This window comes from Macaca fascicularis, chromosome 1, assembly GCF_037993035.2.
Source record: "Macaca fascicularis isolate 582-1 chromosome 1, T2T-MFA8v1.1".
Taxonomy (NCBI): Eukaryota; Metazoa; Chordata; class Mammalia; order Primates; family Cercopithecidae; genus Macaca; species Macaca fascicularis.
Window position 1 is genome coordinate 116,916,345 of NC_088375.1, and position 26,040 is coordinate 116,942,384.

At 36.6% G+C, this 26,040-nt stretch overlaps 1 protein-coding gene across 4 annotated transcripts in view; it reads right to left on the reverse strand.

Moving 5' to 3' along the window:
* Positions 1-26,040, reverse strand: part of MAN1A2 (mannosidase alpha class 1A member 2) — a 167,234-nt gene that overhangs the window by 43,956 nt on the left and 97,238 nt on the right. For 2 of the 4 annotated variants that reach the window (XM_005542189.5, XM_005542191.5), the window contains one exon: positions 24,796-24,889. The exons of 1 other annotated variant lie outside the window; for it this stretch is intronic. In XM_005542189.5, coding sequence (XP_005542246.1) covers positions 24,796-24,889 — 94 coding nt within the window. Of the gene's footprint in view, positions 1-18,658; positions 18,759-24,795; positions 24,890-26,040 lie in introns of those variants that run through there. One more of the 4 variants, XM_073998156.1, reaches the window with a different exon arrangement.

Consider the following 26,040-nt stretch of genomic DNA (forward strand, 5'->3'; position numbering starts at 1 on the left):
TTCAACTATACAAACAGAGAATTCACTGTATTTTTTAAAAAAGCAAATAATGGAGCAACCTTTTCAAAAGAAGTTTAAAATTAGTATATTTTGGTGTCCTAAGGAAACAAAGAAAATCTATAAAGCTAAACGGATAAAATTACATTGAGAAATTGGCAAATATAAAAGATTTTAATACATCTACTTTAAAACAGATAGATCAGAAAAAAAATCAGATAATGAATCTGAAAAGTCTTACTTAATATTCTAAGAAACATGAATTAAAGAAAATTAACTCTCTGGTAAACTATTTGCAACTTCCCAGCAGACACTAATTTCACTGGCTTAAGCTTCTTTAAATGCCCTATAGTACCTAGCACAATTCTGATAGTAATGTATACTTATACACAATTATAATTAACAGCTAAATTTCTATTTTCTAGTATAAGTAACATTTCAATTATAATAACTTTGAAGGTACTTTTTGTTTTTTTCTAAATCAACTGGACTGGGGCTGGGCACAATGGCTCACGCCTGTAATCCCAGCACCTTGGGAGGCCGAGGCAGGCAGATCACAAGGTCAGCAGATCGAGACCATCCTGGCCAACATGGTGAAACCCCGTCTCTACTAAAATGCAAAAAAATTAGCCAGGTGTGGCACACAAGTGTAGTCCCAGCTACTCGGGAGGCTGAGGCAGGGGAATAACTTGAACTCAGGAGGTGGAGGTTGCAGTGAGCTGAGATCGCACCATTGCACTCCAGCCTGATAGAGTGAGACTTCATCTCAAAAAAAAAAAAAAAAAAAAAAAAATCAACTGGACTGTATTTCTTTAAAAAACAAATGCATTTTTATACTCTCACTCTTTTTGAAAACAAATAATGGATTATGGAATACTAATACCTAGCATAATACCAAATACAAGTTCAACAAAAACAAGGGGTTGGTGACTCTAACACCCCTGTGTTGTTCAAGGGTCAACTGTAGTTATACAATGATTCTTTATATAATCATACATGCTGAATGAATGTATTAAATAATATCTGAAGTACTAATTCTTTCAAGTTTTAATAAAATTTCCATGTACGCATTTTTAAACACTTTCCTAACTCTCCATTACTAAAATTGTACTACATTCAATTATTTGCATTAAATATCCATTATGAAGATAATTTTTAAAAACTAATAAGATCTCATTCATGTAGATTATCAGAAAAATGCATAAAAATCTTGATTTAAAGATCCCCTTTTGGAGTTTTTAAATATTCTGTAAATGTTATCTTTGTGCCTAGAGCTTTTACATTTTCCACATAAAATATTTCATACCACTCAGTTGACTGTAATAAGAATGTATCTTACAGAAATACTTGAATGCACAATTCCATTCTGCTCCTCTCTCAAGAGTCTGAATTTAAATGTTGCTTTTTTTTCATAATCTACTTGCTCCTTAATCCCCCACATTCTGGCTTCAGCCTAAACCCAAGTCCTAATATATCAAATACATTTTAAGCATGGGAAGAAAATTATTAGATTATACAAGTAACAAGGCTGAACTGATAAGGGGTAATATTGAACTGAAGGTCTGAATTAACTAAGGATAATAAGAAATGAAGAAACAGATTTATGTGTTACTAACGTAGAAACAGTGGACTGGTATCTGGTCAGACTGTCAGGTTTTTGGCACAGGCCAGGAAGACTATGTAGAATGTGGGTGAAATAAGAAATTAAGAGGAGAAAGTGTTAAAGCAAAGATACTGAACTCAACTTTGTATATATGGAGTTTAAAGTACCACAAAATACTCAGACACAAATATCCTGTACATGTACAGATAGAAGTTCATAACTCAAGAAAGATCAGTAATGAAATACTGATTAACGTGAGGGAGAATTTTTTTTTTTTTTTTTTTTTTTTGAGAAGAAGTCTCACTCTGTTGCCCACGCTGGAGTGCAGTGGCGCAATCTCAGCTCACTGCAAGCTCCGCCTCCTGGGTTCACGCCATTCTCCTGCCTCAGCCTCCCGAGTAGCTGGGACTACAAATGCCTGCCACCACACCCGGCTAATTTTTTGTATTTTTAATAGGGACAGGGTTTCACCATGTTAGCCAGGATGGTCTCGATCTCCTGACCTCGGGATCCACCTGCCTTGGCCTCCCAAAGTGCTGGGATTACAGGTGTGAGACACTGCGCCCAGCCAGAATTTATTTTTAAAACAGCAAAATAGCACACACTCTGTTGCATATCTCTCTGCTTTACCGTTAGAGTTGCTGATAACTATGTTGTTTGTTTAAACAACCCTTTAAAAATATAAAAACCACTGGTAGTTTTGAAGATGGCTGAATAGGAACAGCTTTGGTCTGCAGCTCCCAGCGTGATCGATGCAGAAGACGGGTGATTTCTGCATTTCCAACTGAGGTACCTGGTTTATCTTATTGGGAGGGCAAGCGGAAGTGGGGTGGGGCATTGCCTCACCCGGGAAGCACAAGGGGTCAGGGGATTTCCCTTTCCTAGCCAAGGGAAGCCACGACAGACTACCTGGAAAACCAGACATTCCCACCCAAATACTGCACTTTTCCCAAGGTCTTAGCAAGCGGCAGACAAGGAGATTCTCTCCTGTGCCTGGCTTGGTGGGTCCCACGCCCTCGGAGCCTTGATCACTGCTAGTGCAGCAGTCTGAGATCAAACTGAGAGGCAGCAGCCTGGCTGGGGGAGTGGTGTCCACCCTTGCTGAGGCTTGAGTAGGTAAACAAAGCAGCCAGGAAGCTCGAATTGGGAGGAGTCCACTGCAGCTCAACAAGGTCTACTGCCTCTAGACTCCACCTCTGTGGGCAGGGCATAGCTAAACAACAGGCAGCAAACAACTTTTGCAGACTTAAACATCCCTGGTCTGACAGCTCTGAAAAGAACAGTGGTTCTCCCAGCATGGCGTTTGAGCTCTGAGAACACACAGACGGCCTCCTCAAGTGGGTCCCTAACCCCCATGTAGCCTAACTGGGAGACACCTCCCAGGAGGGGCCGACAGACACCTCAAATAGACAGGTGCCCCTCTGGGACGAAGATTCCAGAAGAAGGATCAGGCAGCAGTATTTGCTGTTCTGCAATATTTGCTGTTCTGCAGCTTTCGCTGGTGATACCCAGGCAAACAGGGTCTCGAGTGGATCTCCAGCAAACTCCAACAGAAATGAAGCTGAGGGACCTGTCAGAAGGAAAACTAACAAACAGAATAGAATAGCATCAACCTCAACAAAAAGGTCATCTACACCAAAACCCCATCTGTAGGTCACCAACATCAAACACCAAAGGTAGATAAAACCACAAAGGTGGGAAGAAACCAGAGCAGAAAAGCTGAAACTTCTAAAAATCAGAGCACTTCTCCTCCAAAGGATCACAGCTCCTCACCAGCAACAGAAAAAAGCTGGACGGAGAATGACTTTGACAAGTTGACAGGAGGCGGCTTCAGAAGGTTGGTAGTAACAAACTCCTCAGAGCTAAAGGAGGATGTACAAACCTATTGCAAGAAAGTTAAAAACCTTGAAAAAAGATTAGACAAATGTCTGACTAGAAAAAACAGTGTAGAGAAGACCTTAAATAACTGGATGGAGCTGAAAACCATGGCACGAGAACTTTGTGATGCAAACACAAGCTTCAATAACCGATTCAATCAAGTAGAAGAAAGGGTATCAGTGATTGAAGATGAAATTAACGAAATAAAGCAAGAAGACAGGTTAGAGAAGAAAAGTAAAAAGAAATGAACAAAGCCTCCAAGAAATATGGGACTATGTGAAAAGACCAAATCTACATTTGACTGGTATACCTGAAAGTGATGGGGAGAATGGAACCAAGTTTGAAAACACTCCTCAGGATATTATCCAGGAGAACTTCCCCAACCTAGCAAGGCAGGCCAACATTCAAATTCAGGAAATACAGAGACCACCACAAATATACTCCTCGAGAAGAGCAACCCCAAGACACATTATTGTCAGATTCACCAAAGTTGGAATGAACGAAAAAGGGTTAAGGGCAGCCAGAGAGAAAGGTCCAGTTACCCGCAAAGGGAAGTCCATCAGACTAACAGCGGATCTCTCAGCAGAAACCCTACAAGCCAGAAGAGAGTGGGGGCCAATATTCAACATTCTTAAAGAAAAGAATTTTCAACCGAGATTTTCATATCCCACCAAACTAAGCTTCTTAAGTGAAGGAAAAATAAAATCCTTTAAAGACGAGCAAATGCTCAGAGATTCTGTCACCACCAGGCCTGCCTTACAAGAGCTACTGAAGGAAGCACTAAACATGGAAAGGAATAACTGGCACCAGCCACTGCAAAAACATGCCAAATTGTAAAGACCATTGACACTACGAAGAAACTACATCAATTCATGGGCAAAACAACCAGTGAACATCATAATGACAGGATCAAGTTCACAGATAACAATATTAACCTTAAATGTAAATGGGCTAAATGCCCCCAATTAAAAGGTATAGACTGGAAAATTGGATAAAGAGTCAAGATCCATCAGTGTACTGTATTCACAAGACCTATCTCATGTGCAGAGACACACATAGGCACAAATTAAAGGGATGGAGGAAGATCTACCAAGCAAATGGAAAGCAAAAAAGCAGGGGTTGCAATCCTAGTCTCTGATAAAACAGACTTTAAACCAATGAAAATCAAAAGAGACAAAGAAGGCCATTACATAATGGAAAAGGGATCAATTCAACAAGAAGAGCTAATTCTCCGAAACATATATGCACCCAATACAGGAGCACCTAGATTCATAAAGCAAGTCCTTAGAGACCTACAAAGAGACTTAGACTCACACATAATAATATTGGGAGATTTTAACATCCCACTGTCAATATTAGACAGATCAACGAGACAGAAGGTTAACAAGGATATCCAGGACTTGAACTCAGCTCTGCACCAAGCAAACCTAATAGAAATCTACAGAACTCTTCACCCCAAATCAACAGACTATACATTCTTCTCAACACTACATCACACTTATTCCAAAATTGACCACAGAGTTGGAAGTAAAGAACTCCTCAGCAAATGTGAAAGAAGAGAAATCACAACAAACTGTCTCTCAGACCACAGTGCAATCCAATTAGAACTCAGGATTAAGAAACTCACTCAAAACTACACAACTATATGGAAATTGAATAACCTGCTCCTGAATGACTATCGGGTAAATAACAAAATGAAGGAAGAAATAAAGATGTTCTTTGAAGCCAATGAGAACAAAGATACAGCGTACCAGAATCTCTGGGACACATTTAAAGCAGTGTGTAGAGGGAAATTTATAGCACTAACTGCCCACAAGAGAAAGCAGGAAAGATCTAAAATTGACACCCCAACATCACAATTAAAAGAACTAGAGAAGGAAAAGCAAACAAATTCAAAAGCTAGCAGAAGGCAAGAAATAACTAAGCTCAGAGCAAAACTGAAAGACATAGAGACACAAAAAACCTTTCAAAAAAATCAAGGAATCCAGGAGCTGGTTTTTTGAAAAGATCAACAAAATTGATAGACCGCTAGCAAGACTAATAAAGAAATGAGAGAAGAATCAAACAGACACAATAAAAAAGATAAAGGGGATATCACCACCGATTCCACAGAAATACAAACTACCATCAGAGAATACTATAAACACCTCTATGCAAATAAACTAGAAAATCTAGAAGAAATGGATAAATTCCTGGACACATACACCCTCCTAAGACTAAACCAGGAAGAAGTTGAATCTCTGAATAGACCAATAACAGGCTCTGAAATTCAGGCAATAATTAATAGACCAAAAAAAGTCCAGGACCAGACAGATTCACAGGTGAATTCTACCAGAGGTACAAAGAGGAGCTGGTACCATTCCTTCTGAAACTATTCCAATCAATAGAAAAAGAGGGAATCCTCCCTAAATCATTTTATGAGGCCACCATCATCCTGATACCAAAACCTGGCAGAGACACAACAAAAAAAGAGAATTTTAGGCCAATATCCCTGATGAACATCGATGCAAAAACCCTCAATAAAATACTGGCAAACCGAATCCAGCAGCATATCAAAAAGTTTATCCACCACGATTAAGTTGGCTTCATCCCTGGGATGCAAGGCTGGTTCAACATATGCAAACCAATCAACGTAATCCATCACACAAACAGAACCAACGACAAAAACCACGATTATCTCAATAGATGCAGAAAAGGTCTTTGACAAAATTCAACACCCCTTCATGCTAAAAACTCTCAATAAACTAGGTATTAATGGAACATATCTCAAAATAATAAGAGCTATTTATTACAAACCCACAGCCAATATCATACTGAGTGGGCAAAAACTGGAAGCATTCCCTTTGACAACCAGCACAAGACAAGGATGGCCTCTCTTACCACTCCTATTCAACATAGTGTTGGAAGTTCTGACCAGGGCATTCAGGCAAGAGAAAGAAATAAAGGGTACTCAATTAGGAAAAGAGGAAGTCAAATTGTCACTGTTTGCAGATGACATGATTATATATTTAGAAAACCCCATCATCTCAGCCCAAAACCTCCTTAAGCTGGTAAGCAACTTCAGCAAAGTCTCAGGATACAAAATCAATGTGCAAAAATCAAAAGCATCACAAGCATTTCTGTACACCATTAAGAGACAAATAGAGACCCAAATCGTGAGTGAACTCCCATTCACAATTGCTACAAAAAGAATAAAATACCTAGGAATCTAACTTACAAGGGATGTGAAGAACCTCTTCCAGGAGAACTACACACCACTGCTCAATGAAATAAAAGAGGACACAAACAAATGGAAGAATATTCCATGCTCATGGATAGGAAGAATAAATATCATAAAAATGGCCCTATTGCCCAAAGTAATTTATAGATTCAATGCCATCCCCATCAAGCTACTGATGACTTGCTTCACAGAATTGGAAAAAACTACTCTAAAGTTCATACAGAACCAAAAAAACAGCCCACACTGCCAAGATAATCCTAAGCAAAAAGAACAAAGCTGGGGGCATCACGCTACCTGATGTCAAACTATACAATAAGGCTACAGTAACCAAAACAGCATGGTACTGGTTCCAGAACAGATATACAGACCAATGAAACACAACAGAGGCCTCAGAAATAACACCACACATCTACAATCAACTGATATTTGACAAACCTGACAAAAATAAGAAATGGGGAAAGGATTCCCCATTTAATAAATGGTGCTGGGAAAACTGGCTAGCCGTAGGTAGAAAGCTGAAACCAGATCCCTTCCTTATACCTCACACAAAAATTAACTCAAGGTGGATTAAAGATTTAAACATAAGACCTAAAACCATAAAAACCCTAGAAGGAAACCTAGGCAATACCGTTCAGGATATAGGCATGGGAAGGACTTCATGACTAAAACAGCAAAAGCAATGGCAATAAAAGCCAAAACTGACAAATGGGATCTAATTAAACTAAAGAACTTCTGCATGGCAAAAGAAACTACCATCAAAGTGAACAGGCAACCTACAGAATGGGAGAAACGTTTTGCAATCTACCCATCTGACAAGGGGCTAATATCCAGAATCTACAAAGAACTTAAAACAAATTTACAAGAAAAAAACAACCCCATCAAAAAGTGGGCAAAGGATACGAACAGACACTTCTCAAAAGAAGGCATCTATGCAGCCAACAGACACATGAAAAAATGCTCATCATCACTGGTCATCAGAGAAATGCAAATCAAAACCACAATGAGATACCATATTACGCCAGTTAGAATGGCAATCATTAAAAAGTCAGGAAACAACAGATGCTGGAGAGGATGTGGAGAAATAGGAACACTTTACACTGTTGGTGGGAGTGTAAATTAGTTCAACCATTGTGGAAGACAGTGTGACGATTCCTCAATGATCTAGAACTAGAATTACCAGTTGACCCAGCAATTCCATTACTGAATATAATACCAAAGGATTATAAATCATGCTACTGTAAAGATACAATGATGAGTTGTAAACGATGAGTTGATGGGTATAGCAAACCAACATGTCACATGTATACCTACGTATCAAACCTGCACGTTGTGCACATGTACCCTAGAACTTAAAGTATAATAAAATATACATATATACATATATACACACACACACACACACACACACACACACACACACCATTCTAAGCTAGTGGGCCATATAAAAATAGGCCACAGACTGGTCTCCCATAGCTTGCTAATTGCCGATTTGGATGTCATCAATATACAAGGCAAAGTTCGTCATCCTGTAAAAAGAGATGAGGCTGGTGAGGCACAATGGAAAGGGTTAGAAGAAGAAATTCCTAGGAATATCAACATTTAAGAAGCTGCATAAAGAACATGAAACACATTTCCATCCTTTGAAAGTGGACTGGCCTTGCATTTTGCATTAACTGAATCTGGTAAAAAGTAACAGTGTGCCAGTTTCAATCCTAAGCCTCAAGAGGCCTCGCATGCTCCAATTCTTTTTGTGGAACTGTTACTACCATGTAAAAAGCATGGTATCTCCTGATAGATGATGAGACCACACGAAGCAGATCTGAGTCCTCCCCAGTGGAGCCAAGCTAGCCTCTAGCCAACTTGTCATCTACCTGCAGACACATGAACAAATCCAGATAAGATAAGCAAAGCCCAAGCCAGATCAGCACAATCACTCAGGCAACCTGTTGATTCCAGAGAAATAAATGTTGCGGGAAGTCAGGGACCCTGAACAGAGGGACCGGCTGGAGCTGCGGCAGAGGAACATGAATTGTGACGATTTCACAGACATTTATAAGCTTCCAAATAATACTTTTATAATTTCTTATGCCTGTCTTTAATCTCTTAATCCTGTTATCTTCATAAGCTGAGGATGTACGTCACCTCAGGACCACTGTGATAATTGTGTTAACTGTATAAATTGATTGTAAAACGTGTGTTTGAACAATATGAAATCAGTGCACCTTGAAAAAGAACAGAATAACAGCAATTTCTAGAGAACAAGGGAAGACAACCATAACGTCTGACTGCCTGTGGGGTCAGGCAAAAAGAGCTATATTTTTCTTCTTGCAGAGAGCCTATAAACGGACTTGCAAGTAGGAGAGATACTGCTAAATTCTTTTCCTAGCAAGCAATATTAACATTAACACCCTGGGAAAGGAATGCATTCCTGGGGGGGGATGTCTATAAACGGCCGCTCTGGAAGTGTCTGTCTTATGTGGTTGAGACAAGGACTGAGATACGCCCTGGTCTCCTCCACTACCCTCAGGCTTATTAGGGTAGGGAAAAACTCCACCCTGGTAAATTTGTGGTCAGACCGGTTCTCTGCTCTTGAACCCTGCTTTCTTTTGTTTAAGATGTTTATCAAGACAATACATGCACAGCTGAACATAGACCCTTATCAGTGGTTCTGTTTTGCCTGTTGTCCTGTTCCCTCAGAAGCATGTGATCTTTGTTCTGCTTCTTGCCCTTTGAAGCATGTGATCTTTGTACCTACTCCCTGTTTTACACCTCCTCCCCTTTTGAAACCCTGAATAAAAACTTGCTGCTCTGAGACTCAGGTGGGCATCATGGTCCTACCAATATGTGATATCACCCCCAGCAGCCCAGGTGTAAAATTCCTCTTTTCGTATTCTTTCTCTTTATTTCTCAGTCACTGACACTTATGGAAAATAGAAAGAACCTACTTTGAAATATTGGGGGTGGGTTCCCTCGATAAATAAAAAATTGTTTTAAGCTACTAAATTTTAGAGGGTTTTTTTTATATAGCAATACCTAATACACTGTCCTTTCTTGGACTAGTCTATAAGATAGTCAGAGGGTAAAATTACTTTTAGTGAAGTGAGGGGAAGCAGAGCCCAGAATGCAATGTATTGAGAAGTGAACAGAAGGCAAACAAGAAAAACAGACTATTCCTTTTTTTTTTTTTTTTTTAATAGGCTTTACCAGGACATGAAGAAGTAGTACAGCGTATTTGCCACAAGGAATCTATGGCATTGAAAAACAGCTGAAGTAGAGAGAGGGACTTACTGGCTATGAGAAAGGAACCAAGAAGTTTAATATATAGCATAAGTAAATGGAAACACCAAAAAAGAAAATGTTCAAGAGTTGAGAGAAGATAGGATCCAGAGCACAGGTCAATGGATAAATACTGGACAGAACAATGAATGCTGGATTCTCCGAGACTGGAGAAACAGAAGATCAAGTGGGTAAATAAATGAGTTTATAGGTAAAGAGATTATTTGCAGGATTTTTTCTTTCACCTTGACTTAGGAAGCAAGGTCACTGCAGTGGGGTTGAGGGAAAGGTGTATGGTGACAAACCATTAGAAACTCCTAGAGGAAGTGTTCTAAAAATTAAAGCAAAAAATATAGGAGAATAGAATGGAGTGGGCAAAAAGCAATAATGAAAAGAGAGATTAACTCTTTGAAACTCAAGTTCATGATAAGGCTGGGCAATGGGGCAGTGAAAGTACACAAGTTTTCATGTTGTTCAGAGGGAAGATACAGTAATGATTAAGTCTAGGTGTCATTAGAAAAAATAGAAACAAGACTAAGTTAAAATTCAAGGGCAACTGTTAGAAAAAGATGGAAATATACATATATACAAATATTCAAATGACTAAAAAATTGAGGCAGCATGGGGTAGGATATTTTAAGAATGGCCAGTAAATAGGAAGAAAAATAACATAATAGGAATTGACTTTTTTTAAAAAAAGTGCTTCTGGCTAAAATAGAGTAATGGGTACTTGAGCTTAGCCTGAAACCTAAAACAACCAAAACTTTGGACAAAATACATGAAACACTGGTTTTCAACCCAATGATCATCAGACAACAGAGGATAGTAATCGCTAAGTGACGGAAAACAAACAAGGTGAGTCCCATTATTGCCCATAAATTACTGCATCAAGAAAATTTTCAGGCAAAGGCACAGAGAGAAAAAATTAAGGCATAGACCTATGGACTCTCTAAGTTTAAGAAATATGACTGAGTCTGGAAAGACTGAGGGAGCTACAGTTTATAGAACAGTATACCAGAGAGAACAGACGTGCACAGAAAGAGAACGCCAGAGATCTGCAAAGGATCTCCCCTGAGTATTCAGGAGAGTACCGAGCAGCACATGCATGTGAAGAAACTACCTAAGACAACGGAAAGAACCACATGAAAGGACTGGCGGGAACACTGCCTGGTGCTTACAAAGAGTCTACTGGTAACAGTGGATGTTCACACCAGCCAGACAAGAAAAATTCGTAATTCACAGGACATTTAGCAGAGTACTCAGGAAGATCTTGCCTCACTGAGCAATGCACCAGATTCACCTAAAAAATCCCAAAAGCAAAATAGGAAACAGGTCAAATTATTTCCAAGTAACTTAACTGTATCCCTAAACAAAGTTCAACAAGATTTCTAGGGATAAAAAAAGTATCCGGGACCTAGAATCTAGTCAAAAATTACCAGGCATGCAGAGGCAGAAAAAATAATGCACAATAAGAATAAGGATTCAATCAAAATCAATCCCAAACTGATCAACTGATCAAACTAATCCAAAGCTCAACATCATTGATCATTAGAGAAATGCAAATCAAAACCACAATGAAATACCATCTTACACCAGTCAGAATGATTATTAAAAAGTCAAAAAATAAAAAATGCTGGTGAGGTTACAAAGAAAAAGGGATGCTTTTATACTGGTGGTGGGAGTGTAAATTATTTCAACCAGTGTGGAAGACAATGTGGTGATTCCTTGAAGATCTAGAGGCAGAAATATCATTTGACCCAGTAATCCCATTACTAGACATATACCCAAAGGAATATAAATCATTCTATTATGAAGATACATGCAAGCTTATGTTCACTGCAGCACTATTCACAATAGCAACGACATGGAATCAACCTAAATGCCCATTAATAATACACTGCATAAAGAAAATGTGGTACATACACATCACGGAACACCATTCAGCTACACATCATGGAATACTATTCAGCCACAATAAGGAACAAGATCATGTCCTTTGCAGGGACATGGATGGAGCTGGAAGCCATTATCCTCAGCAGACTAATACAGGAACAGAAAACCAAACACTACATGTTCTCACTTATAAGTGGGAGCAGAATGATGAGAACACATGGCTACATGGGGGAACAACACACACTGGGGCCTGTTAGGAGGTATAGGAAGAGGAAGAGCATCAGGAAGAATACCTCATGGATGCTGGGCTTAATACCTAGGTGATGGGTTGATCTGTGCAGCAACCTATCATGGCACACATTTACCTATGTAACAAGCACATCCTGCACATGTAGCCCAGAATTTAAAATAAAAGTTGAAGAAGAAAAAAAAGAAAGAAAATGCAAAGGACCTAGAGAGCAAAAACAACTATTAAGAACAAATTTGAAATACTAACACTATTTGACTTCACTTATAATAAATCTACACTAATCAAAACAGGATGGTATACACAGTGTTGATTGTGTAGATTTAATGATAAATAGAATAGAGTCTAAAAATAAACATACACTTAAATGTACAACTGATCCTTAACAAAGGTGCAAAGGCAATGCAGTGAAAAAAGGATAGCCTTTTCAACAAATGATGCTGAAATCACAGAATATTTATATGTAAAAAAAAAAAACTTTGATCCCTATAGAAAAGTCAACTCAAAAGGTCTCACACATGTAAATACAAAACCTGCATCTATAAACTTTTAGAAGAAAACACAGGAAGAAACCTTTGTGTGCTTGGGTGAAGCATGCTTGAGTTAGGCAAATATTTCTTAGATATTACATAAAAGAACAATTCATAAAGATCAAATTGGAAAAATGGACTTCCTAATTAGAATCTTCTGCTTTTCAACACTATTAAGAGAATTAAAAGACAAGCCACAGACTGGGAGAAAATACTTTCCAAGAATATATCTGATATACGAATTGTATCCAGAATATATACTGAAATCTCAAAACTCAAAAATTAAGAAAAGAATCTGTTTTTTAATAGGCAGTAGACAAGAGGTTTGATCAGATAATTCATCAAAGAAGATAAATGGACACCAAAGAGTATATAAAAAGATGTTCAACATCATTAGTCATTTGGAAACTGCTAATTAAAATGAAAATGAGTTACCACTACACATCTATTAAAATGGCTAAAATTGTAGTTCTTGAAGAGGTCCTTTACATCCGTTGTAAGTTGGATTCCTAGGTATTTTATTCTCTTTGTAGCAACTGTGAATGGGAGTTCACTTATGATTTGGCTCTCTGTTTGTTGGTGTACAAAAATGCTTGTGACTTTTGCACATTGATTTTGTAACCTGAGACTTTGCTGAAGTAAATTATCAGCTTAAGGAGATTTTGGCCTGAGACGATGGGGTTTTCTAAACATACAATCATGTCATCTGCAAACAGAGAATTTGACTTCCTCTCTTCCTATTTGAATGCCTTTTATTTCTTTCTCTTGCCTGACTGCCCTGGACAGAACTTCCAGTACTATGTTGTATGGGAGTAGTGCGAAAGGGCATCCTTATCTCTCCGTACTGGTTTTCAAAGGGAATGCTTCCAGTTTTTGCCCACTCAGTATGATATTGGCTGTGGGTTTGTCATAAATAGCTCTTATTATTTTGAGATACGGTCCATCAATATCTAGTTTATTGAGAGTTTTTAGCATGAAGGGGTGTTGAATTTTGTCAAAGGCCTTTTCTGCATCTATTGAGATAATCAATGTGGTTTTTGTCGTTGGTTCTGTTTGTGTGATGGATTACGTTGATTGGTTTGTGTATGTTGAACCAGCCTTGCATCCCAGGGATGAAGCCAACTTAATCGTGGTGGATAAACTTTTTGATATGCTGCTGGATTCGGTTTGCCAGCATTTTATTGAGGATTTTTGCATCAATGTTCATCAGGGATATTGGCCTGGAATTTTCTTTTTTTGTTGTGTCTCTGCCAGGTTTTGGTAACAGGATGATCCTGGCCTCATTAAATGAGTTAGGGAGGAGTCTCTCTTTTTCTATTCTTTGGAATAGTTTCAGAAGGAATGGTACCAGCTCCTCTTTGTACCTCTGGCAGAATTCACCTGTGAATCTGTCTGGTCCTGGGCTTCTTTTGGTTGATAAGCTATTACTGCCTCAATTTCTGAACTTGTTATTGGTCTATTCAGGGATTCAGCTTCTTCCTTGTTTAGTCTTAGGAGGGTGTATGCGTCCAGGAATTCAAACCACTGCTCAAGGAAATAAGAAAGGACACAAACAAATGGAAAAACATTCCATGTTCATGAATAGGAAGAATCAATGTTGTGAAAATGGCCATACTGCCCATGGTAATTTATAGATTCGGTGCTATCCCCATCAAGCTACCTCTGACTTTCTTCACAGAAATAGAAAAAACTACTTTAAATTTCACATGGAACCAAAAAAGAGTCTGTACAGCCAAGACAATCCTAAGCAAAAAGAACAAAGCTAGAGGCATCATGTTACCTGACTTCAAACTACACTACGAGGCTACAGTAACCAAAACAGCATGGTACTGGTACCACAACAGAAATATAGAACAATGAAACACAACAGAGGCCTCAGAAATAATGCCACACATCTACAACCATCTGATCTTTGACAAACCTGACAAAAATAAGCAATGGGGAAAGGATTCCCCATTTAATAAATGGTGTTGGGAAAACTAGCTAGCCATACGCAAAAAACTGAAACTGGACCCCTTCCTTATACCTCACACAAAAATTAACTCAAGATGGATTAAAGACTTAAACATAAGACCTAAAACCATAAAGACCCTAGAAGAAAACCTAGGCAATACCATTCAGGACATAGGCATGGACAAAGACTTCATGACTAAAACACCAAAAGCAATGACAACGAAAGCCAAAATTGACAAATGGGATCTAATTAAACTGAAGAGCTTCTGCACAGCAAAAGAAACTATCAACAGAGTGAACAGGCAACCTACAGAATGGGAGAAAATTTCTGCAATCTATCCATCTGACAAAGGGCTAATATCCAGAATCTACAAGGAACTTAAATTTACAAGAAAAAAAAAAAAAACTCATCGAAGAGTGGGCAAAGAATATGAACAGACACTTCTCAAAAGAAGACATTTATGCAGCCAACAGACATATGAAAAAAACTCATTATTACTGGTCATTAGAGAAATGCAAATCAAAACCACGAGGACATACCATCTCACACCAGTTAGAATGATGATCATTTAAAAGTCAGGAAACAACAGATGCTGGAGAAGTTGTGGAAAAATAGGAATGCTTTTACATTGTTGGTGGAAGTGTAAATTAGTTCAACCACTGGGGAAGAGAGTGTGGCAATTCCTCAAGGATCTAGAACCAGAAATACCTTTTGACCCAGCAATACCATTACTAGGTATATAACCAAAGGATTATAAATCATTCTACTATAAAGACACATGTACACATATGTTTACTGCAGCACTGTTCACAATGGCAAAGACTTGGAACCAATCCAAATGCCCATCAATGATAGACTGGATAAGGAAAATGTGGCACATACACACCCTGGAATACTATGCAGCCAAACAAAAAAAAGTATGAGTTCATATCCTTTGCAGGGATATGGATGAAGCTGAAAACCATCATTCTCAGCAAAGTATCACAGGAACAGAAAACAAAACACAGAACATCAGCTCCTAAGTGGGAGTTGAACAATGACAACACATGGACACAGGGAGGGGAACATCACACACCGGGGCCTGTTGGGGGTGGGGAGCTAGGAGAGGAATAGCATTAGGAGAAATACCTAATGTAGATGATGAGTTGATGGGTGCAGCAAACCACCATGGCACGTGTATACCTATGTAACAAATCTGCACGTTCCGTGCATGTACCCCAGAACTTGAAGTATAATTTTAAAAAAAGAAAATAAAATGAAATAAAATGGCTAAAATTAAAAGACTGACCATATCAACTGTTGGCAGGTATATGGAGAAACACTACTGATAGCAATGTAACATGGTATATGTACTCTGGAAAACAACTTGGTAGTTCCTTAAAAAAGTTAAACATACATATCTGCTATTTGATAAAAGCAGCCTATTCCTAAGTATTCACCCAAGAGAAATGAGAATATATGAAGGTGTGTAAGTCAGTATTCATAGCAGCTTTATTTGTAATAGCCCCAAACCGGAAACAACCTAAATGTCCATCAATAGGAGAATGGATAAACAAACTGTGGTATTCCATACAGTGGAATTCCACTCAGAACTACTGATATACACAACATGGATCAATCTCAAAATAATTACGCTGAAAGAAGCCACATAAAGAGTAAATATAAAGGATGCCATTTATATAAGATTCTAGAAAAGGCAACCCAATCTTTAATGACAGAAAGCAGATCAGTGGTTGTTTTGGGGGAGGGGGAAACAACCTCCCAAAGGGGAGAAGGTTGAGAGAAGGAATACGAAAGGGTATAAGGAAAGGGGTGATAGATATGTTCACTATGATATCCATAGGTGTACACATATTATAAAACACCAAGTTGTACATTTTAAATATGTACAGTTTATATGTAAATTATACCTTAATAAAGTAGTTTTTCAAAAGTAAACAATCAAAACCAAAGGATATTTGGAATTAGTCCAAAGCTATCAGTAACCTCCACAAATTTAGTTGTTTTGACTCTGTTTTTCAAACACTGAGACTCTCAAACTGAAATATGTAAAGCCTATATAAATACCATTTTTACTAAAGATATATCTGAACTAAAATTGCCTAGGAAATTGAGAATAAAGAAATGGTCAAAAGAAGAGTTGGAGATGGATAGAAGGGTTACATAGAAGACTTAAGGAGAGTAAAGAATAGGAAAGTAAATTGATCAAAGTAAAAAAAAAAAAAACTCATGGAATACTAGTGATCTACATAAAACTGGAAATTGTAAGTTTACAGTAACTTTAACCTGTACTGTTATTTTCACCAGCAATGTTTAGTTGGCTCTGTATATAAGTGGGAAAAGTAGGTGGCTGGGTTGATACAAGTTTTGGGATTTGTTAGATAGAAAGAGAAAAGTATACATATATATATTCTCAAATAAGTTTGGATCCTATGCAGTCAGGTTGAATAGGAAAGGAAGCAACAGGTAATTCGTCTTGTCTAACCATTCAAGAAACTTACTCCATTGTTCGCCTGTTGTACCCAATCAGGTAAACATCAACTATGGATTAGCCCAGCTGTCAGTCTGTTTTACTATTATCTCCAAATTTATCATTTTCACCATCAACATGAGCCTCAACACTGCCTGTCAACTTTTCTATAACTCCTTAGTGTTCTTTCCTATTTCCTGAAGAAGGTATTTGTTCTTTGTCATAAGTCCCCTACTGCTCTACCTTCTTCCCTGCTTTCAGCAGTTAAATGCCTTCTAATTCACAGAGAAAATATGGACCACTCAGTGGAAGGAATCTATAAAACATAACTTTCAATTTTCTGTATTCCGCTTATCAGGTAAGGTGACCAGGAAAGACTTCATTGAAAAGGTAACTTTTGAGTAAAACAACCTGAAGAAAGTGAGGGATTGAGCTATGTGAATATCTCTGGGAAAATCATTCCAAGCAAAGGGAGTAGTGGCTGCAACAGCTCTGTGGTGGAGAAGTGCCTAGTGGATTCAAGTGACAGAAGGCCAATGTAGTTTGAGAAGAATAAATCAAGGAAAAGAGATAATAAGAGCCAGATCACAGGGCCCCAAAAGGACTTTGGCTTTTACTCTGACATGAAAAGTAATGAAGAGTTACACAAAATGGCATAATGTGACTTACTTTGTAAAAAAAATACTGGCTCCTGTATTAAGAATAGACTAAAAGGAGCAGAGGCAGAAACAGAAAGGCCAATTAGGATGCTATTATAACAATCCAGGCAAGAGATGGTGACTTGGCTCAGGGTAGTGGCAGTTGAATTCTAGTCATATTTCAAAGGCGGACAGAACAGAATTTGCTGAGAAACTGGAGTGGGGTGTGAGATAAAGAAGTAAAGGGTGATTTATGGCAAACAAGATTTATGGCATAAGCAAGAATAGACCTGCCATTAACTGAAACGGGAAAGACTGGAGGAAAAACAGGTTTTGAGGTGGATAGAATTATTATGAAGAGCTCACTTACAGATATATTAAGTTTCAGGTATCTATAAGATATTCAAATAAAAATGTCTAGTAGGTAATTGGATATATGAATACAGAGGTCAAGGACAAGGTGAGGACTGGAGTTCTAGATTTGAGAGATGCCAGCATGTAAATGGTATTGAAAACTATGACCCTGGAGAGAAGAGAGAATGGAGGACTGACCTCTACAGCAGGGTTGTCCACCAATCTTTTGACTTTCCTGGGTTACACTGGAAGCACTGTCTTAGGCCACACATAAAATACACTAACACTAATGACGGCTGATGAGCTTTATAAAAATTGCAAAAAAAAAAAAAAACAAACACAAAAAACAAAAAACTCATGTTTTAAGAAAGTTTATCAATTTGTGTTGGGCTGCATTCAAAGTCATCCAGGGACCCAGGCTGGGAAAGCTTGCTCTAGGGCATTCTAACACTAAGAGGCTAGGAGTAAAGGAGAAGACTAATAATAATAAAAAGACTGAGTGAAGCATGAAGCTAAGTAAGTCTATGAGAAAAGCAAAAGAATGTATTGTCCTAAAAGTGCTTTAAGAAAAAAGAAATTCTTACCATTATATTACATCACATCATCTATTTGTTTATTTCGTATCTCTTCAGTAGAATGTAAGTTCTCTGAGGGTATTAGGGACACTGTCTACTTGTTCTCATCTATATACCCAGCATCTGGAACAGTGGTTGATATTTAGTATCAGTGAAATTAATGAATGCAAACATCCTGTAGAGAAAATATATTCCTATAATACTATCACACATAAAATTGATATTAATCTTTTAATGGGTATTTATATATATACCCCAATATTTTTCCTTTTCCCTAACAGGTGGTTGCAAGAGAGACTACTATATTTAAAGAGCTTATTTAACTTAGAAGTTTCCTTTTCTGTTTTAATTGAATAGGTAGGAATTTATTGATAAGAGGACATAGAGAAGGCGGAAGGTATTCCAAATGGAAAAAGGTACAATTAAAATGGGGAAAAGAATATTTTAGAAATAGAACTGACAAGACTTAGTGAAGAATGAATGTAGGATACAAAGGAAAAGATAAAATCTACAATGACTACCACTCCCACAGACAGCTATCCTACATCCAGATCCATATTATATTGGCTTTCTAGTATGTCCTTCTGCTTTAAGCCTTTCCTTTTCTTAATTTAGCCTATTTATTACAATGTGTTCTATAGACAGTTTTAATAGAATAAAAGTAATCTTGTTCTCTCATCAGTTTTCTCAAAACCTGGTCCGGTTTCTTGTCAGTGTCTGAATATGAAACCTTATGGTTTACGCCTTGTTTAACTTTTAAGAGAGTATATATTCACTGAGTGCAAAACGAAGAATGTGAATTGGAAATGTTATAATAACAAATCATATTAAAACAAAATTAACCTTATTATTGAACAGTACAGAGAATATTACATTTTCTTGTCAATTATCTTCAATAAAAACAAAATATACAAACAAAAAAAAAAACCCTTCTCAAGTGAGAATTCTGTCCATCTTGCTTTACAGGCCATCTGAAATTACATTAAAGCAAAAGGATACCACTAAGGAACTTGAAGCTACTTCTCTTTCCTGTAGAGTATATGCCTACATGTCAAATTTGATAAACCATGTCACTCTAAGGTCCTTTTGATATTCAGAAATGGATAATATATTATAAAACACTCCTAAATAGCAATGATTCACATGATTTATTTCAACATGTTATACAGTTAATGGCAGGTTTCTAACAGAAGCTATTTCTTGAAGTCTTCTTATGGGAAATTCTAGAGTAAAAACTAATTTGAAGCATTTTCAAATATATTTTCTCATAAATATGACCCATATGAATTTTCTATTAAATAAGTACAATTAGAACAGATAAAGATGCATAGAGAAGCTAAATAAATTATCTAAATTATTAAGCAAGACAATCAGAATTCATTTTCTAACTCAAAATAACATGTTCATTCTTGTTTTTTCCACAATTATAAATTTAGTAATATAACACAATGAATCAGTAATGACTGATTTCCTATATTTTCTTCACTTTAATCATTAAATGACATAGGTTAAGTATTGTGCTTAGAATAGTAAAAATATAAAGTTTAAGAAAAGAAAAAAAAAACTAGTAATTTGCCTTTAAATCTAGGTTTCTTACTATATTCTTTTATATCTGTTGCCAAGTACTTTTCCTGAACATAATTACCAGTAATTATTCTCTGTGATTGCTATGTGCAAGTCACAGACATTATCATTACTCTAATTATAATACAGTTAGCCAAAGCTGAATTGTTAAATTTCAGTTCAATTAAATGTTTGTTTTGCAGACTATTTATAAATATGACAGATGTATACTGCTCAAAGATAATAAAATTTGATATACTTTTCAGAAGCTGATATAAAATATACAAAAACATTAAAAGGAACAAATTGGGCAATTTTGTAAGGACTACAGCTGTTAAAAGGATATCAGGGCAGCTCACTAGGATTTTAAAGATCTTCTGCCAAAATAACCAGTGAATGGCTCTTTCTATAACATCGAAATTAAAAACTGCTGAGAGTGAATATATTATAAAGTAATTTGAATTTATTCTGTGAGGAAAAAACAGAGGAATTAAAGTTATCTTTTTGTTGTAAATTTTATCGTAATGAAATGTATATAACACAAAAGTTGCCATTTTAACTATTTTGAAAGTGTACCATTCAGTAGCATTAATTATATTCACAGTGCTGTAAAACCATCACCACCACCTATTTCCAAAACTTTTCATCACTGCAAAGAGAAACTCTAGCAATAACTCTCCATTCTCCTCTCCACTTTCTTCTCATCCAAAGCTTCCAGTCAACTCTAATCTACTTTATGTCTCTATGAATTTGACAACTCTAGATATTTGATGTAAGTGAAATCGTACAATATTTGTCCTTTTGTGACTGACTTTTTTTGATTAGCATAATGTTTTCAAGGTTTGTTTATATTATAGCATGTATCAGAACTTCATTCCTTTTTATGGATAGTCCATGGTATGTTTATACTCACATATTGTTTACCCATTCGTCTGTTGGACATTTGAGTTACTTCCTCCTTTTGCATATCATAAATAATGTTGTAATGAACACTGGGATACAAGTATCTGTTTCAGTCTCTGTTTTCAAATCTTCTGGGTATATACAGAGGAGATGAAGTGCTGGGTCATATGGTAATTATATGTTTAACTTTTTAAGGAACTGTTAGGTTTTTACAGCAGCTACACCATTTTACATTCCTACTAGCAGTGTACAAGGGTTCCAATTTCTCCACATCCTTGCCAATGCTTATTTTTCATCCTTTTGATTACAGTCTTCCTAGTAGCTGTGAAGTGGTATCTCATTGAGTTTTGATTTGCATTTTAATGTTAATCATCTTTTTCGTGTACTTATTTTCCATTTGCTTAACTTCTTTGCAGAAATGACTATTCAAGTCCTCACCCATTATTTAATTTGGTAGTTCGCCTTCTGTTGTTGAGTTGTAGGAGTTCTTTACATATTCTGTGTATATACCCTTGTAAGACATGTGATTTGCAAATATTTTCTCTCATTCTGTGGGTTGTCTTTCTTTCTCACAGATAGTATCCTTTGATGCACAAAAAATTTTCAATTTTAATCAAATCCAATTTATCTTTTATTTTTGTCTTGTTACCTCTGCCTTTGGTGTCATACTGAAGAATCCAGTGTCAAATCAAAGGTCATGAAGATTTGCACCTATGTTTTCTTCTAAGAGTTTTATAGTTTTGGTTCTCAAATTTAGAGTCTTTGATCTGCTTTGAGTTAATTTTTGTAGATAATATACACTAAGGGTTCAACTTCATTATTTTTCACGGGGCTATCCAGTTTTCTCAACACAATGCTGAAGAGAAAGAGTTCTGTTTTTTGGTTTTGGTTTTGTTTTTTGAGAGAGGGTCTCGCTCTGTCACCCAGGCTGGAGTGCAGTGGCACAATCTCAGCTCACTGCAACCTCCGCCTCCCGGGTTCAAGCAGTTCTCCTGCCTCCATGTCATCAATGCTCTACTTTTGATCGTTTCAAGGCTGGCAATTCCCAAACGGTGATTTACTTTTTTAAGTATCCTTATGCTGGCATGGAAAATGGGATTCTCTTTTTATTTAAAAATGTTTTTAAGCTAACATCAAAAGTAAGAGATGTTCATAATCAAATTTGGATGGTAACAGTAAATGAAAAGGAGAAAATAAAAACAATAATTCAGAGAAAATCACACATAACACTTTGGTTTCTATTGTTATAGTGTTTCCTCTCCTTTTCTAAATATCTTTCTAGATATGTCATATTTATCTATGTCAGGTATTCTAAAATATAACTTTTAATGGCTAATAGTATACTGTATCTGGACAGGCCAAAATGTATTTAACCAAACCCCTATGTAAGACATTTAAAAACTGCCCTGTCCAATGTAGAAGCACAAGCTACAAGTAGCTAATTAAATGTAAGTTAAAGTAAAATTTAATATGTAATTCCACAACCATACTAGCAACATTTCAAGTGCTCAACAGTCACATGTGGCTAGTGACTACTATATTGGATAACACAGATAATAGAATCTTTTCCTCATTACAGAAAGTTCTGTTAGGACTGCTTCAGATTGTTTCCAAATTATCCCTATTATAAACAACCCCAAGACTGTTGTAAATAAACTTTAATATACAGCTCTGAAAATTTATTTGGAATAAACTGCTGGAAATGAGTTGGTGGTTCAAAAAGCATACAAATGTACACACTCTGGAGACTGGGTACAGGAAGATGTTTTACCCCCATGCTGTTCTCTTGATAGTGAGTGAGTTCTCCCAAGATCTGACGGTTTGATAAGGGGCTTTTCCCCACTTTGCTTGGCACTTCTCCTTCCTGCCACCATGTGAAGAGGGATGTGTTTGCTTCCCCTTCTGCCATAATTGTAAGTTTCCTGAGGCTTCCCTAGCCCTGTGGAACTGTGAGTCAATTAAACCTCTATCTTTTATAAATTACCCAGTCTCAGGCAGTACTTTACAGCAGCATGAGAACAGACTAATACAGAGGTTAACAATAATATACAGGAAAAACTGACACCTTTTTTTGTAGTTTCTGTTTTATGTGACATGCTTAGAAAAGGCTTTCCTGATTATATATTCAACCCTGTTTTTAGTACTTTTATGATTTCATCTTTTACATTTAAATAATAAACCATATAGAATATACACTGGCATATAGTCTAAGACAGGAACTGAACATAATTTTTCATATACATTATATCATCATATTATCATAATATTCTCAAATCTCAATACAACTCACAGGGGTAAAGATTGATAATAGAATTCATCGAAATTACTAAGTAGACATCCAATTCAGTCACTCTTATCTGAAATAAGAAAACTATGGTTTTACATTTTAGAAATGCAGCTCTCAGGGTTTTGTTTTTCCAAAAAATATCATTCCCACTCATTCTAGGCAGTAGAGCTTTTATCTTCTTCAAAATAAATAGAAAAATGAATCATATGTAAATAATTTCAGGAAACAGGAAAAGTAAGTATAAAAATAGTCAAAAAAGATTGAGATCTATTTCCAGATTCATGAAAGACATAATTATATTGACCTATCTGCTTTCCTTTCATAAAATAAAAGACAATTTCCTGGAAAGGAACGAAAAGACAATTCCAGGGCAAACGTTTTCCTATTCTGGGTACTCACACCAGCATATTTTCTTACTGGCAGAATCAGCAGTGCTTTCAATACTAAAATTAAACGATCATTACTTTTGTCTCTTATTTACTACTTCGGATTTTATTAGTCTCAAAAATAACTGAATCGTGTTTTGTTAGTGGCAAAGTTGCAGTCTCTATTATTTGTTCTTGTTTTCCTAACCTTTAAAAAAGAATAGCATTGATAAACCTACAATTACTAAAATTCTGTAAGTTCCACATTTCCACATAAATATTTATTAGTTGTTACTTTTAAAAATCAATTTCTTCAAAAATAAATGAGCTCTAATAAGAAAACTTACCCTCTCCCTAAACAAAATACTTTCCCCTCAGGCAGAGGGAATCATTTTTCCTACAGTTTCATGTAACAATTGGTACCTTCCTATACAATAACATTTATGTGTCGGCCTATCCTGCCAGCCTGTGAATTCAGGCCAAACCCTATGTTCTTTCTCCATCTCAATCTCTTCTAAGAACTTAGCACAGAGACTGGTAAATAATGAAGGCCAGGATGCCTTCTTCTAAAATGAATGAATAGACATGGCTTATCCAAGAACAACTGCCCCGCTTCTAGTAATCTACTATATTCGTTTGCTTTTCATACTCGAACAACTGCCCCGCTTCTAGTAATCTACTATATTCGTTTGCTTTTCATACTCCTCCTCTACCTCTCTCTCTTAAGCGGTGCTTTTATTTACATGAAGAGGTAATTTATTAATAAGAGTTTTTAAGTACAACCTTCAAACTGCCACACTATATTTTAGCAATACAGGAAATAAAATACTCTTAGGAGACATGTTATTAACATTTCCATTTCACAAGTGGGAAAACTGAAGCTAAGAGAGATAAGAAATATGGCTAAGAACAGCACCAGTAGACCACAAGGCTAGACACTGAGGGTTTCTAACTCCACGTAGTGTACTTTGTACTACATCAAGCAAAGAGTTTTCAGACAAATAATTCTTTAAGAAAGCCTCAGGTATACTAGAATACTTACACTGACCCCAGCGCCCTGTCCTGGGGTTCAAATAATTTGGATAAAGACCATTTGGACGATCCATTTTCTGAAGTAGTTTCCGAATGTGCATAACCTAAGTAAAATAAAATTAAGAATGCAATTAATAAAAGAAGTGTCATCAAGGCTTGGTGTTAATGTAGGCTTTGTGTTTTTCCTTACTCAGAGTCTATACCTATTCCCTGCCTTTGTGTGTGTGCTGGAGGGGCAGGGGGGAGTCAACAAAGCCTTCTATTTCTTAAATGAGTCATTTTTATAAGATATGTGTTATTTTAAAATCAAGCAATAAAAATAATACAGAGGAAATAACACAGATAGAAACCATTTTAAATCTCAACATGCTACTGCCTAGAAATATCATCTGAAACATCAGTTATAAACATCATTCCAGACACAGTCAACATGTATATATTCAAACATAAGAACAGAAATAACTTCACAGGAATTGAATCATAAAATGCCATTGTATTTTGAAAAGTATTAATTTGAATTGAACAGATCAAAAAGTAAATGAAGTAAAACAAACTGCTGAACTTTAAAAATTGTTCCCACAATAGATATCTTTTAAGTTCCTGAAATTCCAAATTTTAAAATATCTTCCTGAGGGTAATGGGGAAAGAAAAATCATGAAATATATTAAGAAGCCGGAGACTTTCCTAGGGATTTATTTTGATTCAACTCTAGATTGGGTGAACTTTGTAAGTGCTTTTAAGGGAGCCTCTGGGGGTGGGAGGAGGTGTTATGTTCCTTGTATTCCTCTTTGTTTGAGAATATTGTCATTACATTTGATGAATAACCTGGCTGGTATAAATGACTTGGGAAAACCCTTCTTTTTCAGAGGACCTGATATATACTTCACTTTTCTGGACTTGAGTACAATATTAATTCTTCTGCCACAAGGTTTCCCATTGTCATTCATTTGGCTGGATTTTGTCTTTAAGTAGTTTTAGGAATGGACTCAAGGATGCTGTCTGTATTCCCTGTGTTCTTTCACGTTTGAGACCAATACTATGTATAACAATCTCAATCTGAAAAATTCCACAGACTACTTTTTAGATAGTTCTGAATGATGTTATAAAAGGGGAGAAAATTAACTCTTCTGTCATCCAAAAACTGTATACTATTCAATTCTTTCCGCCTTTCTTCCTTATCTGTCATTTTCTTTCTAACTCTTGTCTCTTTTTATTTCCACACATTTACTAGTTTTTCTCAATTTTGTCATCTAAG